Genomic DNA, 23,385 nt, shown 5'->3' with positions numbered 1-23,385 from the left:
ACCCTCGGCAGCTACCGTGACCACTTTCTCCACATCAATATTACAGTTTCTTCCCTTGCTAATCACAATAGTTCCCTAGCAGAACACCTGTAAGTCCACTCTAATCTATACTCTATTCCTCCATCCTGTGGACACTGGGATGGCTAAGTCCAGTCACCCTCTACATCAAGACGGGCTTAGGTTCCACATGGATGATGGATGCAATTCTCCTGCTTGCACTTGTAGGCACTCTTGGCTCCCAAGTGTGGTGGTTGATCTTCTTTGCCTCCCTATTTGCTGGCCAGGGTAATGTTTTTTAATTTCATTTATTGTGCCTTTCATCCCCATAAGATCTACTGTTTTTCTCTGTATGCTTTTATATTCTTCTTTGTGCTCATCCAATGTCTTCTTAATATCCTTAATCTCTTTAGTCATCTCATTGAATTTATTAAGATTTTTTTGAACATCTATGATGAGTTGTCTCAACTTCTTTATGTTATCTGGAGGCTTATCTTATTCCTTTAACTAGGCCATGTCTTCCTGTTTCTTGGTGTGGCTTGTAATTTTTTGTTGATATCTTTGCATCTGATTTACTAGAGTATTTATTCTGGGTGGTTGTGCAGTAGGAGCCAAGGATGTAGTTGGTGCTACAAGCTGTGGAGGCTCAAGCTGCCCTCATTGCCCCAGGAACTGATGAAGCTTCTCCCAGCTTTCTCCTTTGCCAGGGGTAAGACAGAGTCACAGCTATGTGGAATAATCCAAGTTGTGCAGGCCTAGGCTGTAGTTGCCCAGAGAGATTGATGAAGCTTCATGCCCCTTTCTGCCCTGCCTGGGGCACGGATGAAGCTGCAGGTGTGAGCAACAATCTATGTAGTGCGGGTCCAAGATGACGCCGTTACCCCTATAGACTTCTGATTATTCAGTCTGTGCCAGCCAAATGTACCTGCAGTTACATGGATAAGCTGGTGCAGGGCCCACCAGCTTCCTTCTTGCCAGAGGTGGGGCTGAAGCATAGGCTAGGGCTGCAGTCCAATCTGGGTGAAAGAAACTAGTTCCCACCATCAGCTGTGATTTTCAGTCAGCCTGGCTTCTGTTCATGCTGGGGGAAGAGTCAAAATGGGGGCACTGGCCTCTTTCCAACCTAAACAGGTTCAAACTCTAGCTGTTTTTAGGGTTATACTTTAGCCAGCCAAATTTACTAACCAGTAGCTGAAATTGGTGGCCAACTGTCTCTTCTTCCCCTGTTTTTGGGAAATGGAGTTTCAAATTCCAGCCACAGAATAGCTCTTGGGGTGGCTTGTGCTGTCAAAGTGTGATAATTACCCACCTCCGTTCTTGGCTGGAAATTTCCCAGAGAGGCTGGAGCAGGTTCCCCCTCAGCTTCCTCCCTGCCAGAGGTGGGTCTGGGGCTTAGGCTAGAGCAGCAATCTGATCTGGATGGAAAGAAGCTGGTGCCTACCAGCACTGTGATTTTCAGTGCACCCCGCTTCCCCTCATGCCTGGCACAGAGTTAAGATGTCAGCTACCAGCCTGTTTCTGACTTGGACAGGCTCAGACTTCAGCTGTTCTTAGGATTATACTTTAGCCCACTGAATTTACTCATCAGGAACTGAAGTTGGTGTCCAACTGTCTTTTCCTCCCCCATGTTTGGAAGTGGAGCTTTCAATTCCATCCACGGAATAGCTCCCGAGGTGGCTTGTGCCTCCAGTGGAGGATGGGCATCAGTCTCCATGGGGTGGAGTGCTCTACGTCTTTGCAGATGGGCAGTCTCCTTCCATTCCTTCAAGGATGTGACAGGATGCTCTTCTGGTCTCCTGGAGCCCCCAAACAGGTGCTTCAGCTAGCTCCAGATAGCTCTGGGTGTTTTACTAACTGCCATGTAGCAGCAGCTGACTCTAGGAGCTCCCTACTCCACCACCATTTTGCTGGTCGTCTCCATGGATATTTTTTTTAAAGTTTATTCTCTTACCATATATACAACCTAGCATTTTCCCCTTAATCATGTTAAAAAATATATATTTCGGTGCTGTTAATTTCATTCACAATGTTGTGCTACCATTACCACTATCCATTACCAAAACATTTCTATCATTCCAAATAGGAACCCTGTACATTGTAAGCCTTAACTTCCTGTTCCCTATCTCCATTCCATTCCCTGGTAACTTTTATTGTAGTTTCTGATTCTGAGTTCAGTTATTCTAATTGTTTCGAATCAGTGAGCTCATACAATATTTGTCCTTTTGTATGTGGTTTATTTCACTCAACATGTCTTCAGGGTTCATCTATGTTGTCGCATTTATCAGGACTTCATTACTTTTTGTGACTGAATAGTATCCATTGTTTGTATATACCACATTTTATTTTTCCATTGATCAGTTGACGGACACTTGGTTTACTTCCATCTTTGGAAATTTGTGAATAATGCTGCTGTGAACATCATTGTGAAAATATCCGTCTGAGTTACTGCTTTCAATACTTTTGGGTGTATACCTAGTAGTAGGATTTCCGGGTCACATGGTAGTTCTATACTTAGCTTTCTGAAGAATGACCAAACTGTCCTCCCCATCGGCTGCACTGTTTTACATTGTCACCAGCAATGAATGAGTGTTCCTATGTCTCTCATCCTCTCCAACAACAATTGTTATTTCCTTTTTTTTTTTTTTTAAAGATTTATTTATTTATTTAATTTCCCCCCCTCCCCTGGTTGTCTGTTCTTGGTGTCTATTTGCTGCGTCTTGTTTCTTTGTCCGCTTCTGTTGTCGTCAGCGGCACGGGAAGTGTGGGCGGCGCCATTCCTGGGCAGGCTGCTCTTTTTTTTTCCACGCTGGGCGGCTTTCCTCACGGGCGCACTCCTTGGGCGTGGGGCTCCCCCATGCGGGGGACACCCTTGCGTGGCACGGCACTCCTTGCGCACATCAGCGCTGCGCATGGCCAGCTCCACACGGGTCAAGGAGGCCCGGGGTTTGAACCCCGGACCTCCCATATGGTAGACGGACGCCCTAACCACTGGGCCAAAGTCCGTTTCCCTTCCTTTTCTATCTTTTTAGAGTGAGCACTTAGGTTATTGATTTTATTCCTTCATTCACTTGTAATATAAGCATTAAATCTATACATTTTTCTGTAAGCACTATTTTTCTTGCATCCCATAAAATTTGACACGTATTTTCATTATCATTCAATTTGAAATATTTTCTAATGGTCCTTGTAACTTCTTCTTTGTCCCAAAACTCTTTTGAAGTGTGCCACTTAATTTCCAAACATTTGGGGGTTTAAAAATGTATCTTGTTATTCATCACTAATCTAATATCATAAACTGCTTGGTTTCCATCCTTTGATATTTATTAAGCCTTGTTTTGTGGCTCTGAATATGGTCTGTCTATCTTAATGAATGTTCCATATGCAGTTGAAAAGATATACAGCCTGCTGCTGTTTGGTGTTATATTTTATTTGTATCTTAGGTCAAGTTGGTAAATAGTATTGTTCAGATCATCTGAGTCTTTACTATAATTTGCCTAGTTATTTTATAAATTACTGAGAGAAGGGTGTTAACATATTCAACTTTGATTGTGGATTTTCCCTTCTCCCTTCTTTCAGTTTCTGCTTTGTGTATGTTGAAGCTTTATTATTAGTTACATACACATTTAGGATTATTATGTCTTCTTGATGAATTCATCCTTTTGTCATTTTGAAATATCCCTCTTTATCTCTAATAATACTATGTCATGAAGCCTACTTTATCTGATTTTATTATAGCTACACCAGATTTCTTATTCTTAGTCTTTGCATGGTATATCTTTTTCAGTTTTGCTATTTTCCACCTGTGTTCTTATAATTAAATTGTTTTTCTTGTACACTGTGTTTAGTTAGGCCTTCCTTTTTTATCCATACTCACAGTCTCTGCTTTTTTCCCCATAGTAGCTCATTTATATTTTAATAATAATATCTTTTTTTTTTTTAAAGGAGGTACCTGGAATTGAACTTGGGACCTTGTACACCCAAAGCAGGTGCTCAACCACTGAGCTACACCCACTCTGCCATTTATATTTTAATATAGCATATCACATTACTACAATAATAAGTTTCATTGTCTTGGCTGCTAGAGAGATTTTTAAATTTTTATTTTATTAACATACATATATCTAAAATTATCCCTTTTGACCATATTTATATAGTGTTAATTTTATTCATATGTTGTGCTACTATCACCGTCATCCATTACCAATACTGTTCCATCACCCCAAATAGAAATTCTATACCAATTAAGTTTTAACTCTGCCTTCTATACCCACTCCCTGGTTCCTAGTGTCTAATTCTGTTGAATTTGTTTATTTTCATTTTCTCATATAAATAAGATAATAAAATATTTGGCCTGTTTTTTTCTTTCTTTTTTTTTTTTTTTAAGGAGATATCAGGGACTGTACCCAGGACTTCATGTATGGGAAGCAGGCGCTCAACCACTGAGCTACCCCTGCTCCCCGATATTTGGCCTTTTGTGTTATTTCAATTAACACAATGTCTTCAAGGTTCATCTGTGATGCCTCATGTATCAGAACTTCCTTTTCACAGCTGAATAATATTCTGTTCTCGGGGGCGGGGGGAGGGGGGGGAAGGGGAGAGAAATTTAAAAAAATATTCTGTTCTATGTTTATACCACATTTTGCTATCCATTCACTATTAATGGGCTCTTGGATTGCTTCCATTTTTTGGCAGTTGTGAAAAATACCATATAAACACTGAAGTGCAAATATCTCTTTGAGTTCCTGCTTTTTTAATTCTTTTGGGTATATTCCTAGAAGTGGAATTACCAGATAATATGGTAGTTCTATACTTTCTGAGTCATCCTCAAACTGCCTTCCACAGTGACTGTACCATTTTACATTCAAATCAACAATGAACAAATGTTTCTATTTCTCCACATTCTCTCCAGCATTTATATATATATATATATAAAATATTTTAAGATTTATTTATTTATTTATCTCCCCTTCCCTCCTTCACCCCAGTTGTCTGTTCTCTATGTCTATTTGCTGCGTCTTCTTTGTCCACTTCTGTTATTGTTAGTGGCACAGGAATCTGTGTTTCTTTTTGTTGTGTCATCTTGTTGTGTCAGCTCTCCGTGTGTGTAGCACCATTCCTGGGCAAGCTGCCCTTTTCTTTTGCGCTGGGCGGCTCTCCTAATGGGCGCATTCCTTGCATGTGGGGTTCCCCTACGCAGGCATGGTACTCCTTGCGCACATCAGCACTGTGCGTGGGCCAGCTCCACACAGGTCAAGGAGGCCCGGGGTTTGAACCACGGACTTCCCACATAGTAGACGGATGCCCTAACCACTGGGCCAAGTCCTCCGCCTATGTATTTATTTTTAATAGTAGTAATTGTGAAATGTTATCTTGAGATTTTTATTTCATTTTCCCTAATGGCTAATAATGTTGAACATCTTCTCATGCGCTTTTTTTTTGGTATTTTATATATCTTCTTTGGAGAAATGTTTATTCAAGTCTTTTCCCAGTTTTTGATTGGGTTATTTGTCCTTTCGTAGTTGAGTTGTAGGGTTTCTTTATGAATTCTGGATATTAAACCATTGTCATATATGTGGTCTCCAAATATTTTGACCTTTTGTCTCAGTTATTCTTTACTTTCATGATGAATTCCTTTGATGCACAAAAGTTTTTTATTTTGATAAGATCCTGTTTATTTTTTTTTTTTCTTTTGTTGCTTGTGCTTTTGGTATAAAGTCTAAGAAACCATTGCCTAAAAAAGGTCTCAAAGATGCTTTTGAATGTTTTCTTTTAGCAGTTTTATACTCCTGGTTCTTATGCTTAGGTCTTTGATTCATATTCAGTTAATTTTTGTATATGGTAAGAGGTAAGGATCCCTGTAGAAGTTTGATATTATTGATGAATTCCAAAAAGAAATATTGGATTATGTTTGTAAACTGATCTTTTCCTCTGGACATATTAGATTATATTGGATTCATAGGTTTACTTGATTAAGTAATTATGTAAACCTTTTGTGCCACCAAAGGGTGGGGACTCACAGATAAAAGGTATGGCAAAGAACAGAGTTAAGGGTTTTTGATGTTAGAGTTTGATGCTGAAGCCTTAAGCTGGATTCCCAGGAAGTAAGCTCACAGAGCAAACCCAGGAAACCTGAACTCTTGCAGAAAGCCATCTTGCTCCAACAACTGAAAGTAGACATTGGTGAGGGAAGTAACTTATGCTTTATGGCCTGTATCTGTAAGCTCCTACCCCAAATAAATACTCTTTATAAAAACCAACCAATTTCTGGTATTATGCATCAGCACCCCTTTGGTTCACTAATACTGTCCCCTTTCATTCTTTTGCAGAGATCCAGATTTCCTAGCACAATTTGTTGAAGAGACTATTTTTTGCAAATTGAGTGAATTTGGTACACTTTTCAAAACTCGGTTGCCCATGATTTTAGCTGTTTCTTCTTTATTAATATAGGCATTTTTTTCCCCTTCAGCACTGCCTTTGCTGTATTCCATAAGTTTCGTTTTCATTTGTCTTAAGATATCTAATTTCTCTTGCAATTTCTTTTTTTTTTAAGATTTATTTATTTCTCTTCCCTTCCCCGCCCCCCCAAGTGGTCTGCTCTCTGTGTCCATTCGCTGTGTGTTCTTCTGTGACTGCTTCTATCCTTATCAGCAGCACAGGGAATCTGTGTTTCTTTCTGTTGTGTCATCTTGTTGTGTCAGCTCTCTATGTGCTGCGTCATTCTTGGGCAGGCTGCATTTTCTTTTGCATTGGGCGGCTCTCCTTACGGGACCACTCCTTGTGTGTGGGGCTTCCCTACGCGGGGGACACCCCTAGTGTGGCAGGGCACTCCTTGCACGCATCAGCACTGCGTGTGGGCCAGCTCCACACAGGTTAGGGAGGCCTGAGGTTTGAACCGCGGACCTCCCATGTGGTAGGTGAACACCCTATCCATTGTGCCAGGTCTGCTTCCCCGCAATTTCTTCTTTGATCCACTGATTGTTTAGGAGTGTGTTTACCCTCCATATATTTGCAAATGTTCCCCTTTCCTACCTATTATTAATTTCCAGGTTCATTCTATTATGATCAGAGAATATGCTTTGTATAATTTCAATTTTCTTATATAGAGTGATAATCTCTGGGCTACTTATATTGACTTTCCTGTCTTGATCATAAGTCTCTTTTTTTTTTCCTTTTCAATTTGCAATTTTAAAAATTATATTCCAGACATTCTGTATAAAAGAACAGCAAAGATTAAATTATATTTGTCTCTAGAAAGGGAAGTACTTCTTCTATTTTCAGGGTGCTAGATTGAGAGTTGGGTTAATCTGATATATAGTTTAACTGAGTTTGGGCTTTTTGAAGTTTTGTTTGATTTCGTCTACCATTGACTTCAAAATGGTTTGATATAAGATCAATACTTTCCTTCTGCAGGGCTTCATGTTTGAGCATTAGACATATATCAGAAATTTTCAGTTGTGCTTCACAGCTGAGTTATTATCTCTCAAAACTTTAGGAGCTCTCTCCCTCTTTTTCAGCCTGATTACTAGTTTTTTGTGTCACTAGGGAACCTCTTTGCTCTGAAATCCCACCTCATGCTTTCTGTACCTTGGGAGATCTCTTTTAGCTCCTCCTCCTCTGACCTTTGGACAGTTCTGTACTCCATAAAGCCTTGGCATAAGTCTGAGGTGGATCTTTTCTCCTGCCTGATTCCAAACCTTGTTAGTTTAAAATTCAGATTGTCTGGGGGCGGGTGTTGGAATTCTGAGCAGTCATTCTCTTTTCCCAGCTGTTGGTGATTAACCCTGAGCGCCCATTGAGGACTATCAAGTTGGTTAATACTCTCTTTGTGATTGGTCTTTTTAAAACTCTATTTTGCAATGCCAGCCTACATATAGCTGTTAAAAATTCAGATAGTTTCTTCTTTTTTTTTTTAAGATTTATTATTTTATTAGTCCATCCCTCCCCCCCGCCCCCACCCGCCCCGGTCTGCTCTCTGTCCATTCGCTGTGTGTTCTCCTGTGTCTGCTTGTATTCTCAGTAGGTGGCTCCAGGAACTGATCCTGGGACATTCTGGAGTGGGAGAGTGGGAGAGAGGCAATTACTCTCTTACGCCAACTCAACTCCCTGTTCTGCTACGTCTTCTTATTTTCTCTCCTCTGTATCTCTTGTTGCATCATCTTGCTGTGCCAGCTCTCTGTGTTGGCCAGCATTCCTGCACTGGTAGGCTTTCCCACACTGGGCAGCATTCCCATGCAGGGCAGCACTCCTGCGTGGGGCAGTATTCCTGTGTGGGCCATCACTCCATGTGGGCCAGCTCACCCTCACCAGGATGCCCTAGGCATTGAAACCTGGACCTCCTATACAGTATATGGGAGCCCCGTTGCTTGTGCCACATCAGATGGTTTCTTTCTACAAGCTTTTTCTGTGCAGAATCCTCTTTTTCCTGTTGTCTCTTTTCTCCTGTTGAGGACTCATCACTTTCTGGAATTTAGTTCACTTAGATTTCTTTGTTCCCTAAACTCTTCGATGTTTTTTTAAACTCTGATTTTGTAGCTTTTTGACCCGTTTGGAATATTAGAGTGAGAGAAATGATTTCTTGCAACTTTCTACAGATGGATTGGAAGCAGAACTCCTAAAGTGTTTTTTTTCATATGTGTTTTTCAGGTTAATATATTTTGGTGGTTATGGGTGTAGGAGACACAATGAACTCCAAGATTGTTTTGATGTTCATGATGCATCTTGGGTAAGAATCATCACTGTTTTCTTTTTCTCTAATTTATAGCCTTGAAGTATTTAGAAATAATGAGTCCAATATTCTTATTTTAGGAGCTACTAATTTGCCATAATTGATAGCATAAACAAATCTGTTTCTTCTCTTTTAGATTTTGATCTATTTGGAGGAGGGTCTCTCACCTAGTTTTGTTAGCCTTCTTGGCTACTGGCAGAGTAATCTCTTTTCTTCATTAATTGCTTATAGTTGCTTATAGTAGAGACCAAATAGAGGCTCAGAACAATTCAGAAAAGTTTTGTTCGAACATAGCCATAAGGATTATTACTTACATCTACCTTCTTTTGGATATGTACACCAGAACTATTCACTGCTCAGATTGGTCTCTCAATCTCTGAATGAGTTGGCAATGCTATTAACTTTCCTACTTGTTCTTTCTGGATTGAGACTAAACTATTATTAATGAATGAAGTCATGAATTTCAAAAATGAAATATTTTTGAAGCCAGTGATCCTACTACCAAGATGCACAGTAACTCTTGTCAGTTTTACTTTCTACTAGACTATATTATTATTATTCATTATTAATGTAAATATATATGTACCATTTAGTGTATATTTCTTTGCATATGGGCATTTTAAAATTTCCTCATATTTCTACATGGTCTTTAAGTTTTTACAATTATATAGATTTCAATCTTTTGTAATTTAAAGTATTACCAATAGTTTTCAGGGAATATGTTATCATTAAATTGTATCTAAATTATTTTTTACCTCATTGGTGAGATCACTCGCTTTTTCCTCTCCATAGTATAGGGAATTAAGAAAATGAACTTGCCCTGAAGTTTCTGGAGTAAAAGTAGATTTTTTTCTTTTAGTTTGTAAACTAAGTAAATTGTTTAGTTTACTTGACTTGTTTGACAAATCTTGACAAAAATAAGTGACATATTTCTGACATAAAACAAAATTGGCACACAGGTAAGTTAGTGTAGTGATAGGGGATTTCAATAACTTGGAAGATGCTAAGTACAATATAACTGCTAAATCTCTACTTGCCTAACATTTTTGTTTCTTAAAAGATAAAAAAAAAAGAGTGAACAGAAGTTTGCCTTTAAGGATAAATTGATTGGTGAAGTGGAACTTTTTGGAAAAAGGAACTGTGGGCCTTAAATTTTATTTATATTTTATAACAAAGATTAGGAATTCTGGGCGTACTTAAAGTAAACGGATTTCCAAGTGGAAATATTCTGTCCTCTACAATTTGAAAAGAGACAGTTCTTTGAGAAAATTGGGAGATGGGCAACATGTAAAATTCTTACTCATTGCAAGTGATACTATGAGAAGAAAATTTGCCAGGTGATTTACTGGTGACCACACTTTATGAACTCCTTGCATATTGCCAGGTGATTTACTGGTGACCACACTTTATGAACTCCTTGTCTATGCATATTATTATTATGGTAACACTTACCTCTGTTTTTGTAAAGGTGTCTATTATTTCACCAGTAAATATGTTGCAAAATTGTAATAATAATGTAAAAATTATAAAATCTTTTAAATATTTAAATAATTTCTGTTTTAGGAAGAGCAGATATTCTGGGGGTGGCATAATGATGTCCATGTATTTGACACAAAAACATGGACATGGTTTCAACCAGAAATAAAAGTGAGTATTATAAAAAGTTACCTTTATATTCTTTGATACTTTAAAAATATATTTTTTATAACTTATTTGGATTTGAATCACATACTAGTAGTTAGTTCCCTTGAGTACTTCCACCAGCACTGCCACCAATGCTGTTTTTAAAAAATCATATCTTTTTCTTCGGATAAACTAAGGTTTTCTAGATGAGATCTTTTCAAAAGGTGCCATCATCATTCTTTACCCACAAGTCATATCCTGATTTAATGAAAGCTCTTTTAAAAGTCCTTTTATAACAAACGTCCATGATTTTAAAAAACCTATGATTCATAAACCCTTGAAATAAGAGCTACATATAAATATGAATCTGACAAAAATACATTGTCAGGACTCTTTCATTTGCTAGTGACCAAACAGAAATTTGAATTAGTTTAAACAAAAATGAATCTGATATAGCTGGAAAGCATGTTGGAGTGGTTCACACAGTGGAAGGAAGCACTGTAGGAACCAGGGCCTCAGGAACTGGAGCAAGTTACTCAATACCATCACATTACTTTCCATCTCTCTTTGCCTGCATGTGCTGGTTTCATTCTGTTCTGCTGCAGATCAGCTGGCTTATTTAGTGGGGAATGTGGCCCTGACTACACAATCAATTCTTTCTATTGGTGCTGCATTCTCTGAATGTGTATATATTGTCCTAGAAAAGGACTCTCGCTGTAATTGGGCTTGTGCCCTCTCCATACATCAATCCCTGTTTCCATGGGGGTGATTGGCAGGCCAGAGTCATGAGCTTATCCCTAGAGAGGTGAAGTATTGTGATTGGTAAGTTCACCAGAACTGCACAAAATGGAATGCTGAGCAGGCAAAAAACACAGTATCTTAAAATGCATGAATGACTAAAATTTTTTGCAGTCCAACTTCTGTGAGGGTAGTGATGGGAGACTCTATGCAAAATAGTAAGTATTATAAAAGTTGGCCCTTCTCAGCATCCTCTTTTTCCAGGCAGTGAATTTCAGGTTTCCATTGTCTTCTGTTTCTTCACCCTATTTCTCATTTTAGAACTGATCAACTACCAGTCATTTATACTTGTTGATTGAATATTCCTTCAAGCAGCATTTGAGTTTTAAGATTTGTCTTTTGTTAATAAAATAAAAGGTTTTTTACCTCTGTTTAAATCATTTCATGTCAGCATGCAGGAGAAGAGAAATATTATTGAGACTGGATCTTACTAGTTCTAAATCTCTTTCAGCCCTTTTAACCCTCTACATCTTTAGAGAATAAACAAGGGTCTAGAGCTCTTAAAGGCATATTTTTAGAAATGTGCTTCTGAGAATAAAGGAGCTGAAATAGTTTCTAATCAGTTCTTTGGACGTCAGGTCTTTCTCTGCTTCCTTTTCTCTCTCCTTACCTTAATACTGCTCTTCCCTTCTTTGGTTTCAACAGTTTTGCAGGCACATGACACTATTTTAGTTAGTATTTTATAATATTTTCACTGTAATTTCCCTAATGATGCCTTTAAATAAATTCTGTGTGCTTATATCTGAAAGTTTTTCTGACATGATTGCAGCTGGAATCCATTCTCTTTATTTTTCAGAGATGCCCTTCAGTTACTTCATTATTCCCAGATATCTGCATCCAAAGGCAAGGCAGTATGGTAGACAGGTGTTGAAGTTGAGAAAACTGGGTTTGCCTTTAATTATACCTTAAAAGAGTTGTATATTTTAGATAAAACATTCAGTGTTTCATCTATGAAATCATAGGGTTGACTTGTTTTCCTACATAAGATTTTTGCCCTGATAAGAGCACCAGTAATAATAGGGATCTTTGAGTTATTATCAGTATTTCAAAAAACCTAATAAGTGTTGTACATTACTTGTGCAGTTAGGCACACAGGCTAATAATGTAATTTCTTTGCTTTTGTTTGGAATTATATTAACTCAGTTTATTCAGAGGCTTTGGTTGGCTATTCATTGTATTTGATGATTAGAAAAGGAGAAATTAGATATTTGTTTCATAATCAATATGGTATATATAATAGGATTTTTCCAAACTTTTAAATCAAGGATGAGGTAATAATAAAAATTTCATTTTACTAGAATGGTTCTCATTTATTTAAATGTTATATAAGTAATATCTTAATTATTTCTTACCATGAAGACCTTAGCACAGTTATCCACAAAGGTCAAAGAAGTTATGATAGTGGATGTAGAGTTTAAACTTCCTGTGCTCGCTTTCAGTAGCCAATGAGATGAAAACATTGTTTTATTTTTAGAAATTGGAATGAAATACATACACATTGACACTCACCATGAATAGATGGAAATTATGCAGAAGATTCTTCCTTCAAATCCTATCTATTCATCTACCTATTACACCTTTTTTACCCCACCAATTAAAAACTACTCTGAATCAAAGATCTGCTATATTTATTCAAAGAACTAAAGTATGGAGAAGTGTTATCTGTTAGTTTAGCATTTTAGTAAGAGTTTAACTAATTCCTTAGAATATGTTTAGTAGGCCACTATTTGGCTTAAGTCAAGAGTAAAGTTCTTACTCTAGAATTTGAATTGAAGGACCAAGTTTCAGGGTACAGATTTAATATTTCAGAGTCTCTGAGATCATTACATGATACACTACTCACTCATAATATTAACTGTGTGTGTGTGTGAGAGAGAAAATATTTTTAATTTTATTTTTTTTAATCCTTATATTTCAAGCTAAAACTTGCATGAAACCTTTTGTCAAATTGTGTCAACATTTAAGAAATACACTTAAAAAGCAAAGATGGTGAAAATGATGTGGCTCAAGCAGTTGGCTCCCGTCTACCATATAGGAGGTCCAGGGTTTGATGCCCAGAGCCTCCTGATGAAGGCAAGCTGGCCCAAGCAGTGAGCTGGCCTCTGTGGAGTGCCACCCCATGCAGGGGTGCCATCCTGTGAAGGAGTGTGGCTGATGTGGATAACTGGCACAGCAAGATGATGCAACAAGAGACATAGAGGAGAGATAATAAGAGATGTAGCTGAACAGGGAACTGAGATGGTGTAAGAAAATGATCGCCTCTCTCCCGCTCCAGAAGGTCCCAGAATCAGTACCCAGAGCTGCCTAATGAAAATACAAGCATATACAAAAGAACATGCAGGGAATGGACACAGAGAGGAGACAATGGGGGGGGGGGGAGAAATAAATAAATAAAATCTTTAAAAAATAAAAATAAAATTACATATGGGGAGAGTAAATTTAATTTTTAAAGAGTAGTGTTTGACCATAATTAGTACTAGTTAGAATGAAATTTTTGCCTTAGGGTTAATTGAATTACATAGAAAATAGTAACATAGCAGTCAAGTGTTTCTCCTACTGATAATAGGAATGTGACTTCATTACAGATGTCTCAAGTCGTTTTACTCTATTTTGTTTTGATCTCTGCTTGCAGGGTGGAGTTCCACCACAGCCACGAGCTGCGCATATGTGTGCAGTTCTTGGAAATAAGGGTTATATCTTTGGCGGACGTGTTTTGGTTAGTATTTTTTTTTTCAATGGAAATGGTATTTTTATATCTTGTACTTCTCATAAAAGTGTATCTTCTGATTTTGTGGAACAGTTGAACATTCAAATAATCTAAAGATACAAGTGGCATTCAATGGATAACTTTTATCTTCTACTCCCCAGAAAACATAAGCAACCACAGGTTGATATAAGGAGGATAATCCTTCACTTCAGTGCATTATCAGAAAAGCTTAATTTCTTATCATCTAAATCCTGTTAGGTTAAGCCTTTTCTTCCCTTTCCCTTTCACATGTGATTTGTTAACTTTATTAATGCTTACCTTTGTTTTCCAATATGTAAACCTTGAATTGGAAGTAAGGTAGTCTATTTTTAATCTGAACTTATTTTTAAACCAAAATTTTAGCTCATGAAAGATGTAAAACACTGACCTATTTAATACTTTTATTTTAGCAAACTAGGATGAATGATTTACACTATCTAAACTTAGATACCTGGACTTGGTCTGGAAGGTAAGTTTGAAATCGAAGTATCTTTTAAGCTATAGCATTTCTCTGTGTGTGTGTGTTTTGGGCCATGATCCAAATTTAACTCCCCAAAACTGAACTGGTAATTTTTTTTCTCTCAGAATATATCTTAGCAGGGAATATATAGGTTTAAATATAAACTTTGTTTTAAAACCAAAGTATAGAACATGAGAATACTTAAAGTTGAAAATGGATTATGTAATGTGTTGCCTTCCCCCCAGCGTGGGACATGACTCCCAGGGATGAGCCTCCCTGGCACTGAGGGATTACTACCAAGTACCAGCTGATGATGTGACTAGAAAAGGACCTTGAATAAAAGGTTCAACTTGGACCAGCAGAATATCTCAGTCTACATATAATAACAGGAGTTAAAAATGCTTTTTGACCTGAATCAAGGGGGAAATGGAAAGGACAGATGAGTTTATATGGCTATGAGTCTCCAAAAAAGAGCCGGGAGGTTATCAGAGGGGTCGCCCTTATGCACACCTCAGCAGAGTCCCAGAGACAGATAAAGTAGATACAACCCCAGATATTGGTTCTTCTGAGGGCTATAGAAACCCATAGTTCTATGGTCATGGCAGATGGAGTTCAGTGCCATGTCAGTTGGTCCTTCCTTGGAGTTTGTGTTTCTGTGTGATGGAGCTGGACTCAGATGTAATCTTTTTTCACAAGCCTTTCCTGTTACTTTACCAGAATTGTAGTTGGTGCTGGGATTTAATATATAACCAGGGGATCTGAATCTCTGGATTGACCATATGATAGCCAGGCCCTGAGCCTCAGCAGACTTCAACTCCTATACTCTGGTTTATTGGACTTACGCTACTCAGCTAACATTGAGTTGAAGAAGGTCAATACCACACCATGGAGCCAAGAGTGCCTACAACTGAAAGCAGGAGGATTGCATCCATCATCCATGTGGAATCTAAGCCCCTTCTTGATATAGATATGGAGTGGACACAACCAACCCAAGGTCCACAGGATGGAGGAATAGAATATGGATTAGAGTGGACTTACTCATATTCTATTCATGAACTATCGTGATTAGTAATCGAAGAAAATGTGGCATTGGTGTGGAGAAAGTGGCCATGGTGGCTGCTGAGTGTGGGGAATGGGAGAAAGAGATGAGATGTGGAGGCGTTTTCGGGACTTGGAGCTGTCCTGGGTGGTGCTGCAGGGACAATTACCGGACATTGTATGTCCTCCCATGGCCCACTGGATGGAACATGGGAGAGTGTAGGCTATGACGTGGACCATTGACCATGAGGTGCAACAATGCTCAGAGATGTATTCACCAAGTGCAATGAATGTGTCATGATGAAAAAAAAAATGGATTATGTAAAAGTACTGGTCTTAAACTAAGTATTCTTTGAGGACTGGTCAGTAGAAAAAAAAATGAATGAGAGGCTGAATGGAGTCATCTTAGCTGAACAGATAATGGAGTTGGTAAAGTATTTTATTTATGGCTCATAATATATATTTGACAACAGAATCTTTTGAGCTATCAGCTCAACTATTCATGTAATGATATGAAAGCAGAAGTATATATTATCATAAAGTATAAAAACCCTTAAAAATAACATCATGAAAGTGCAAGAAGAAAATATAGCACACTATCTTTAAAATTTTGTCTTGGGAAAAGCTTTTGTAAACATGATATAAATAGAGAATTCAGGGAAGCACGTGTAGCTCAGTGGTTTGAGCATTTGCTTCCCATGTATGTGGTCCTGTGTTCAATCCCCAGTACTTCCTAAAAAGAAAAATCCAAAATTCATAAATGAAAAGACTCACTGATAAGACCACTTAAAAATTAAATATAGCAGCAAAAGTTAAAAAGAAAACTGGAAAAGACAAACTGGAGGTAATAGTTTCAAATTTTTGATAGAGGGTTAAAAACCATAAGAACTCAGAATATCATTAAGAAAAAGATAAATAATCCAATAGAAAAGTGGACAAAAAAATATGACAGGCAATTGATAGAAGAATGCAAATAAGCAAAAAGTTATTTTAAGGGAAGCAGCTGTGACTCAATCAGTTGGGCTCCCATCTACCAGATGGGAGGCCCTGGGATGAAGGCAGGCTCAGCGGCATACATCAGAGAGCCACAGGCCCAGGCCCTGCGGAGTGCTGCCCGGCCCTCAAGCACTGCAGAGACCCAGCTCAGCAAGGTAATGCAACAAAAAAGGGAGACAAGTAAAAAGACCCAGAAGAGTGCCCAGTGAATAGACACATAGCAGACAACAAACAAAGCTGCAAGGGGCAGGGGGATTAACAAAAAAGTTGTTTTAAAAAAATGCCAACCTCGCAGATTATCAAAAAATGGAAATAAAAGTAATAGTTTTCTCTTGAATGAAAATCATGATAATGACCAGTATGTGTAGAATATAACAACACAGTTGGTGAGAGTATAAATTGGTGCAGGTTTTCTGGAAAGTAGTCTAGCAATAGGCTTAAAATATAAAAGGGAATTTATATTCTGAACCAGACTTTCTCCTAAGAACAAAAATTGGACAACTGTGTATGCGCATGGACATGCATATGGGTATGAACACACACAAAGATGTTTACTGCAACATTATTTATAAAACCAAACAATTAAGATCAACTCTCATGTCTGTCAGTAGGTATTGTTTAAATCATGATACATTTCTGCAATGGGCTGCCATACTTTCATTGTCAAAGGAAACTATATTCCATGGATATATTCTACAATGTGCTAATTGAATGAAAAAAGTTATAAAACAATACAGGAATCCATTTATATATATATATATGTATCTATATTTTTTAAGATTTATTTATTTCTCTCCCCTCCCCCTCACCCCAGTTGTCTGTTCTCTAAGTCTATTTGCTGCGTGTTCTTTGTCTGCTTCTGTTGTTGTCAGCGGCACGGGAATCTGTGTCTCTTTTTGTTGCATCGTCTCTCCGTGTGTGCAGCGCCATTCCTGGCCAGGCTGCACTTTCTTTCGCGCTGGGCGGCTCTCCTTACGGGGCGCACTGCTTGTGCGTGGGGTTCCCCTACGCGGGTGACACCCCTGCATGGCACGGCACTCTTTGTGCACATCAGCACTGTGCATGGGCCAGCGGCACACAGGTCAAGGAGGTCCGGGGTTTGAACCGCAGACCTCCCATGTGGTAGACAGACACCCTAACCACTGGGCCAAGTCTGCTTCCCTATATGTTTTTAATATGTTTTATATATGCAGTAATGTCTGGAAGTTATTATACCAACTTATTTTTTATTGCTTGGGGTCAGGATTATAAGAGAGCTCTCCTTTTTAAAACTATTTCTGTGATTGTTAAAGTTTTTCTAACCAAAATATTTCTCGTAATTAACAAAAAACATAAAAGCATTTCCATTTTGGAAAAAATAGATTACCTTTCCCACAAATGGTCCATGTATTTTCCCATCTCCTGAATTAAACTTTTGTGCTTCTAACTGGTAGTAATATTTTTGTTTCTTTTTTTAATTTTTAAGAAAAGGATAGTACTGTTTTGAAATCTTTATAGTTTTATCCTGGATCTGGAATGGCTTGCATGCTTTTATTTTGAAGTTTGAATAGATAGCATCCTTCAAGGAAGATAGTGCTTTGAGAAATTCTACAAAATAAATAATAATAATAATAACATAATTACCTTGGGGAAATTGTCTGAAAACATGGAGTTAAACATGAAAACAGTAAAAAGTTATAGATCATTAAGTAATTATGCTGAAAAAAACTGAGAAAGTATGCTGAGTAACCAATAAGAATGATGCTGAAGATGCCTTGTGAATTAACCGGGAGTTTGATGTTTTTATTTTCATTCTATAGTCTGAGGTCATGCAGAATAGACATTAAATGGAAAGAATTGTTTAAATTCTAAGATTTTAAGAATTTTTAAAAACATACAATTAGGAGGGATTAGTGAAATTAACATTTTTAAAGTGCCGAGGGCATTTTTTTCCTTTATAATTTGAGATGATCAAACACATTTTATTTTGACTGAAATAGTTCCTAGATTTTTATATTTTTTCTCTTGCCACAGGATTCCTATTAATGGAGAAAACCCAAAACATCGGTCATGGCATACTTTAACCCCAATAGCTGATGATAAGCTTTTCCTATTTGGTGGACTAAGTGCGGAGAATGTTCCATTAAGTAAGTCAATTGAAAGTTTAGTCTGTAGTTATATCATTCTTTTTTCTTAATTGTATTTGCTACTTAAAGTGTCATCCTTTCTTCCTGATTTTATGGTTTAAATTTACTCCAACTATATGCTTGCATTAAGAAGTAGAAGACCTCTTTGCTTTTGTACCATTGGCTCTCCATATTCTTCTGTTTCCTAGTTATAGAGAAAAGGAAGGGTGGTTGAATTTAGGTGAATTAAAGTTCCTTTCAACTTTCATATTCTATGATTCTGTTCCTCTTGATTTTTTAAAAATCCAGATGTTTATAGACTGAGATGGGGATTAGAAAAGGAGCCTTTTCCATAAAGCTCTAGAAATATAAGGTGGAAAGGCCAGTTGCTTTTCTTTTGAACTATAAAGGAAAGTGCTTAGCTAGAATATTTAAAACTCTTGCCACTGCTGATCCCAATGTCTGTGGTTTTTATACTGCAGTTTTTCTTCTAGCAATAAAATGGTGGCATCAGGATGGACAAATAACCAAGGATATTGACATCTTAGTTTGACATTTTAGATGTTTTGTATTATCTTAATCCAGAAGTTTTTTATAGCTAGAGGGATTTATTATGAAACCTTAAATACAATAAAAACCATTTATGTAATTTTATATAACATCTAAAATCAACTGTTTATTTTTCAAGAAAAATTATTGAGCTTCAACTGTGCACCTAGCAGTCTGATAGCCACCAAACAAACAACCAAATTCCAGAGGCTTTTCCTAGCAGTTCTAGTAGGGGTTAAATTAGCTATTCTTACAAATTATTATACTTCTCCAATTTGTGGGATATTTTAGTTAAAAGAGACTTGAAATCTTAACAAAACCCAAAATATGTATGTTTCACTAGGAGTTGTTTAATATCATGTCTTCATGAGATCTAGCTTTTAATTCTATTTGCTGTTTTTGTCATTGACCTATGGTAAATTATATTCCCTTATTCTTAGTCTTATCAGTTTCCTCCCTTATAGAGTCAATCTAATATGTAGTCATATGGGTATTAGGTAAGAAAAAGGAATTATTTGTAGTGTTTTTTTTACTGTTATAATGGCATTGTGACTATATAAAAAATGTCCAAATTTTTAAACAATGGATAGTGAGATACATATGGGAGAAATGATAAGAGATCTAAGGTTTGCTTTAGAATAATTCTCCAACAAGAATAATAAAGGGATTAATGAAGTACAGGTGGCAAAATCTTTTTTGTTTTTTGAGGTACCAGGGGCTAGAAATTGAACCCAGGACCCCCTATGTGGGAAGCTGACACTCTCAACCACTGAGCCACATCAGCTTCCCTGAGTTGTTTTTTGTTTGTTTGCTTGTTTTTTGTTTTTTTTCAGGAGACACTGGGAACTAAACCTGGGACCTCCCCTGTGGGAGGCAGGCACTCAACCGCTTGAGCCATATGTGCTCCCCTGAAATCTTGATAGTTGCTGAATTTTAGATAAGTGAGGGTTAATTTTCTTGTTTGCACTACTTTTGCATATGTTTGAAAACTTTTATGTTCAGATGTGCACACATACAAAAATTAGTCATATAGATGTGGCATGGAAAATTTAGAAAAAGCTAAACTTTCATCTAAAGACCTAATCTTAATTTCTGAACTGTCATAATATTGCAGGTGATGGTTGGATTCATAATGTCATAACAAATTGCTGGAAACAACTTACACATTTACCTAAGACAAGACCCAGGTAGGTCTAGAAGTTTTGACAAATAATAAAAATAGTTAAGGATCTTTAAAGTATTAAAATATACAGTTTTATTTTTATTTAAAATTTATTTGTATACATTTATATTGTTTGCCATTAAAACCATAAACCATCAGGGAGGATATATTTTACATAAGCTAGATGTTACCTAAATAATTATCATTTTAATTATATATGATTGTTACAAATGATCGTTCTAGTTTTCACCCATCTTTGCATATTTGACAAAGTTATTCTTTTAGGTAAATGTATGATCTTGCCTGATAAATTTTAAGAGACTAAAATAATTAAAAGTTTAGTATTATATCAGTATTTTTAAGTATTAAACAAGAATGGGATTGGGTTTAGTAATAGTTACTTCAAGCACTTTAAGTAGTTAGTTCAAATCATTTCAGGCAATTTAATGAGGAAATTTGTTTTCATGTTGATTCAATAAATGGCAAATTATTTTTCTTAATCTATTAATGTGTATTTTTTTAAAGAAGGTGTTAGCCTTTTGGTATACTATAGGATAAAAATTATAAAGACAGTGTATTAGAATACCAAGAAAGCCACATTAATACCGTAATTCTTATTTTTTCTAACTTGATTGAACAATATATTAAAGATATCTTCATAGGAAATTCAACTTCAGTATTTTATAATCATTATAGTGATTAATAGATTTTATTCTTTTGTGCCATGTATTTCAGATTTTTTTTTAACTACAGGTTATACTAGTGTGAAATTAATTTAATGAATTTCTGTTATTTAATAAATGGCCATTAAGTAACTTACTTGAGAAAAAAGACTGAAAATATTTAGGTTATATATCTAATTGTGTGTGTATATATATCTATATATAAATATGCAAAACACATTAAGTCTTTATCATAATTACATGTATGATTCTTATATTTTCGTGTAAAAAATTTTGTTAGAATGTATTTTAACAATTCTGGATCTGCTGAAAAAATATATATATTTTTTTTCATTTTTAAAGTTGTATGCTAAGATATGAGAGCCCAGAGTTCTAGTCCTTGCCCACCTACCACTTAGCTTTGTGGCTTTGGGAAAGTTACTTAAAGACTTAATATTAGTTTCTATATCTGTGAAATGAGGGAGTTGGCCTAGATAAGCTCTTAGTTCTCTTCCAATTCTTTGATTGTATAAATGCATTAATTGTAGATCATAGTGGTAGTAAAAATGTTTTATTTTTAAATTGTTCCTGTTCTGTATTTCAGCCCTTAATGAGTAATTAAAGTAACTTAATTATTATCAATGATATACTAGTTAGAAGAGCTATGTAAAGAGATTTCTTTTAATTCAGCTGATGTGTCATGTAAATAATATGCTTTATTAGAATGTTTAGGTGATAAGTTTAGAGCAGCTGTGAGAGGACATAAACTGTCAGTCTGTAGAAAAAACATCAGGTTGCAAGCTAGATGTCAACAAAATCAAGGCAGGAAAGGCTTTCCAGTGTTCTTCGATGATGAAGTCCAGGCAAGAGTTTCCCTAAGGCAGATAAGACAGAGACAGATCTATCTTCAGGTATGAGGTGAGGAGGAGAACAGGTGGGATACAGTTTAGTGTAAGGAGAACATGTGTAATATATATAAATATTAATTTTTAAAATTAAAGTGAGAATTTAGTTAACATCTGAATGTATTTTGTGTAAACTTTTCCAGGTAATAATTTGAAATGTAAGCTGCCCAGTTCTCCTCATAACTCTATAGCAGTTTCTCAACTTCAGCAGTATTGACATTTTGAATCAAATAATTTTTTATTGTTAGGGATATCCTGTACATTGTAGAATGTTTAACAGCATCCCTTTACCCATTAGATGCCAATAACAACTAAACATGGCTCCAGATATTATCCATATGTCCCCTTGGGGGCAAAATTGCTTCTGGTTAAAAACCATTCTTCTTCTGTAAGTCTCAGCTTAGATAAAATTTATGACTGGTTGAAAAGCCATCTATAGCCATATCTGACAGTGTAGATGGCTGTCAGCAAGAACCCTTTTTTGTGTCTGTAAAAAATTTCTTATAAAGTATATAATACTTTAGTGTATAGAGCCATAGATACTGTTGAATTCTCTGAGTATTGCCAAGGTTACACATAGCCTTCTTTCCAGAAGTTGAGCTAATCTTTCCCATATATAAGGGTGCTTCTTTCTATCTCTTTTTCCCAATCCCTCTTCCAATTCCCGATCCCCAGCCTCACAAGATAATCTGGGTTCTTACTGAAGTTTTTGTTCTGTTTTTTTTTAGGAGGTACCCAGGATTAAACCTGGGACCTTGTATGTGGGAGGCAGGCACTTAACCCTGAGCTACGTCTGCTCCCCTTGCTGAAGATTTATATCAATTTATTTCTAACTCATGAGTTGGAGAATTGGGCAGAGTATTTCCCAAACAAAATCTCTAATGACTCAGTTCTATCCTGGGTCCCAAGTGTATTTACCTTTGAATGTGTACATGATTGTTTGAGGAAAATATTTGGTTAAACAAATTGTACATAATCCCATTGTTTGCACTTATGAAACTTAAATAAAAGGGATTAATGTACTAAAAAAGGCCATGTGGTAATAAATATGTGTAATTGTTTTGGACATCTGTCACTTATGCAATTTGGTCTATAAAGAAAATAAAGTACTACGAGTCAAAGCAATGACTTTGTAAAACTCTTAATTTATCTTCTAAAATTGAGAAATTTTACCTGTTTTTTTGTTGTTGTTTTTTTTAAGTAAGAGCCTCCTAAAATATTGAACTTTATAAAACTATAAAACTATTCTTGGTAAATGTGAAATCGAAGATGGATATGAGCTATGAGACCATTTCCAAAAGAACATAAGATGCTCTACTCTTATGATAGAATTTTGTATTTAATCACTGAATAAATTATGTTGGTATGTTATGTTTGCTTTTGTTAGTCAAAACTCTTGAGGTGTCTATTGGGTGCAAAATACCATATTAGGCATTTTTAAGGGGAAGTATAAAATGATATTACTCAAGTTCCAGTGGTTCCAGTGGCTCCAGTGGTCTGCTGGTAAACAGTTAATAACCCACTCTATTAAAAAAAAGTCGTAATTTTTAGTGTTTGCTGATTTTCAAGGTGTTAATTCTCTTACCATCCCCAATTTCGAACTATCAATGTGATACCAC

At 36.5% G+C, this 23,385-nt stretch overlaps 1 protein-coding gene across 5 annotated transcripts in view; it reads left to right on the top strand.

Moving 5' to 3' along the window:
* Positions 1-23,385, top strand: part of KLHDC1 (kelch domain containing 1) — a 90,437-nt gene that overhangs the window by 32,769 nt on the left and 34,283 nt on the right. For 4 of the 5 annotated variants that reach the window (XM_058293454.2, XM_058293456.2, XM_071213942.1 and 1 more), the window contains exons 5-10: positions 8,641-8,719; positions 10,286-10,369; positions 13,776-13,859; positions 14,300-14,358; positions 18,397-18,509; positions 20,152-20,224. In XM_058293454.2, coding sequence (XP_058149437.1) covers positions 8,641-8,719; positions 10,286-10,369; positions 13,776-13,859; positions 14,300-14,358; positions 18,397-18,509; positions 20,152-20,224 — 492 coding nt within the window. The remainder of the gene's footprint in view (positions 1-8,640; positions 8,720-10,285; positions 10,370-13,775; positions 13,860-14,299; positions 14,359-18,396; positions 18,510-20,151; positions 20,225-23,385) is intronic. The other variant, XM_058293455.2, reaches the window with a different exon arrangement.

The sequence above is a fragment of the Dasypus novemcinctus genome, chromosome 3 (genome assembly GCF_030445035.2).
Source record: "Dasypus novemcinctus isolate mDasNov1 chromosome 3, mDasNov1.1.hap2, whole genome shotgun sequence".
Classification (NCBI taxonomy): Eukaryota; Metazoa; Chordata; class Mammalia; order Cingulata; family Dasypodidae; genus Dasypus; species Dasypus novemcinctus.
The sequence above is the reverse complement of the archived record's forward strand: the minus strand, read 5'-3'. Positions and strand labels throughout refer to the sequence as shown.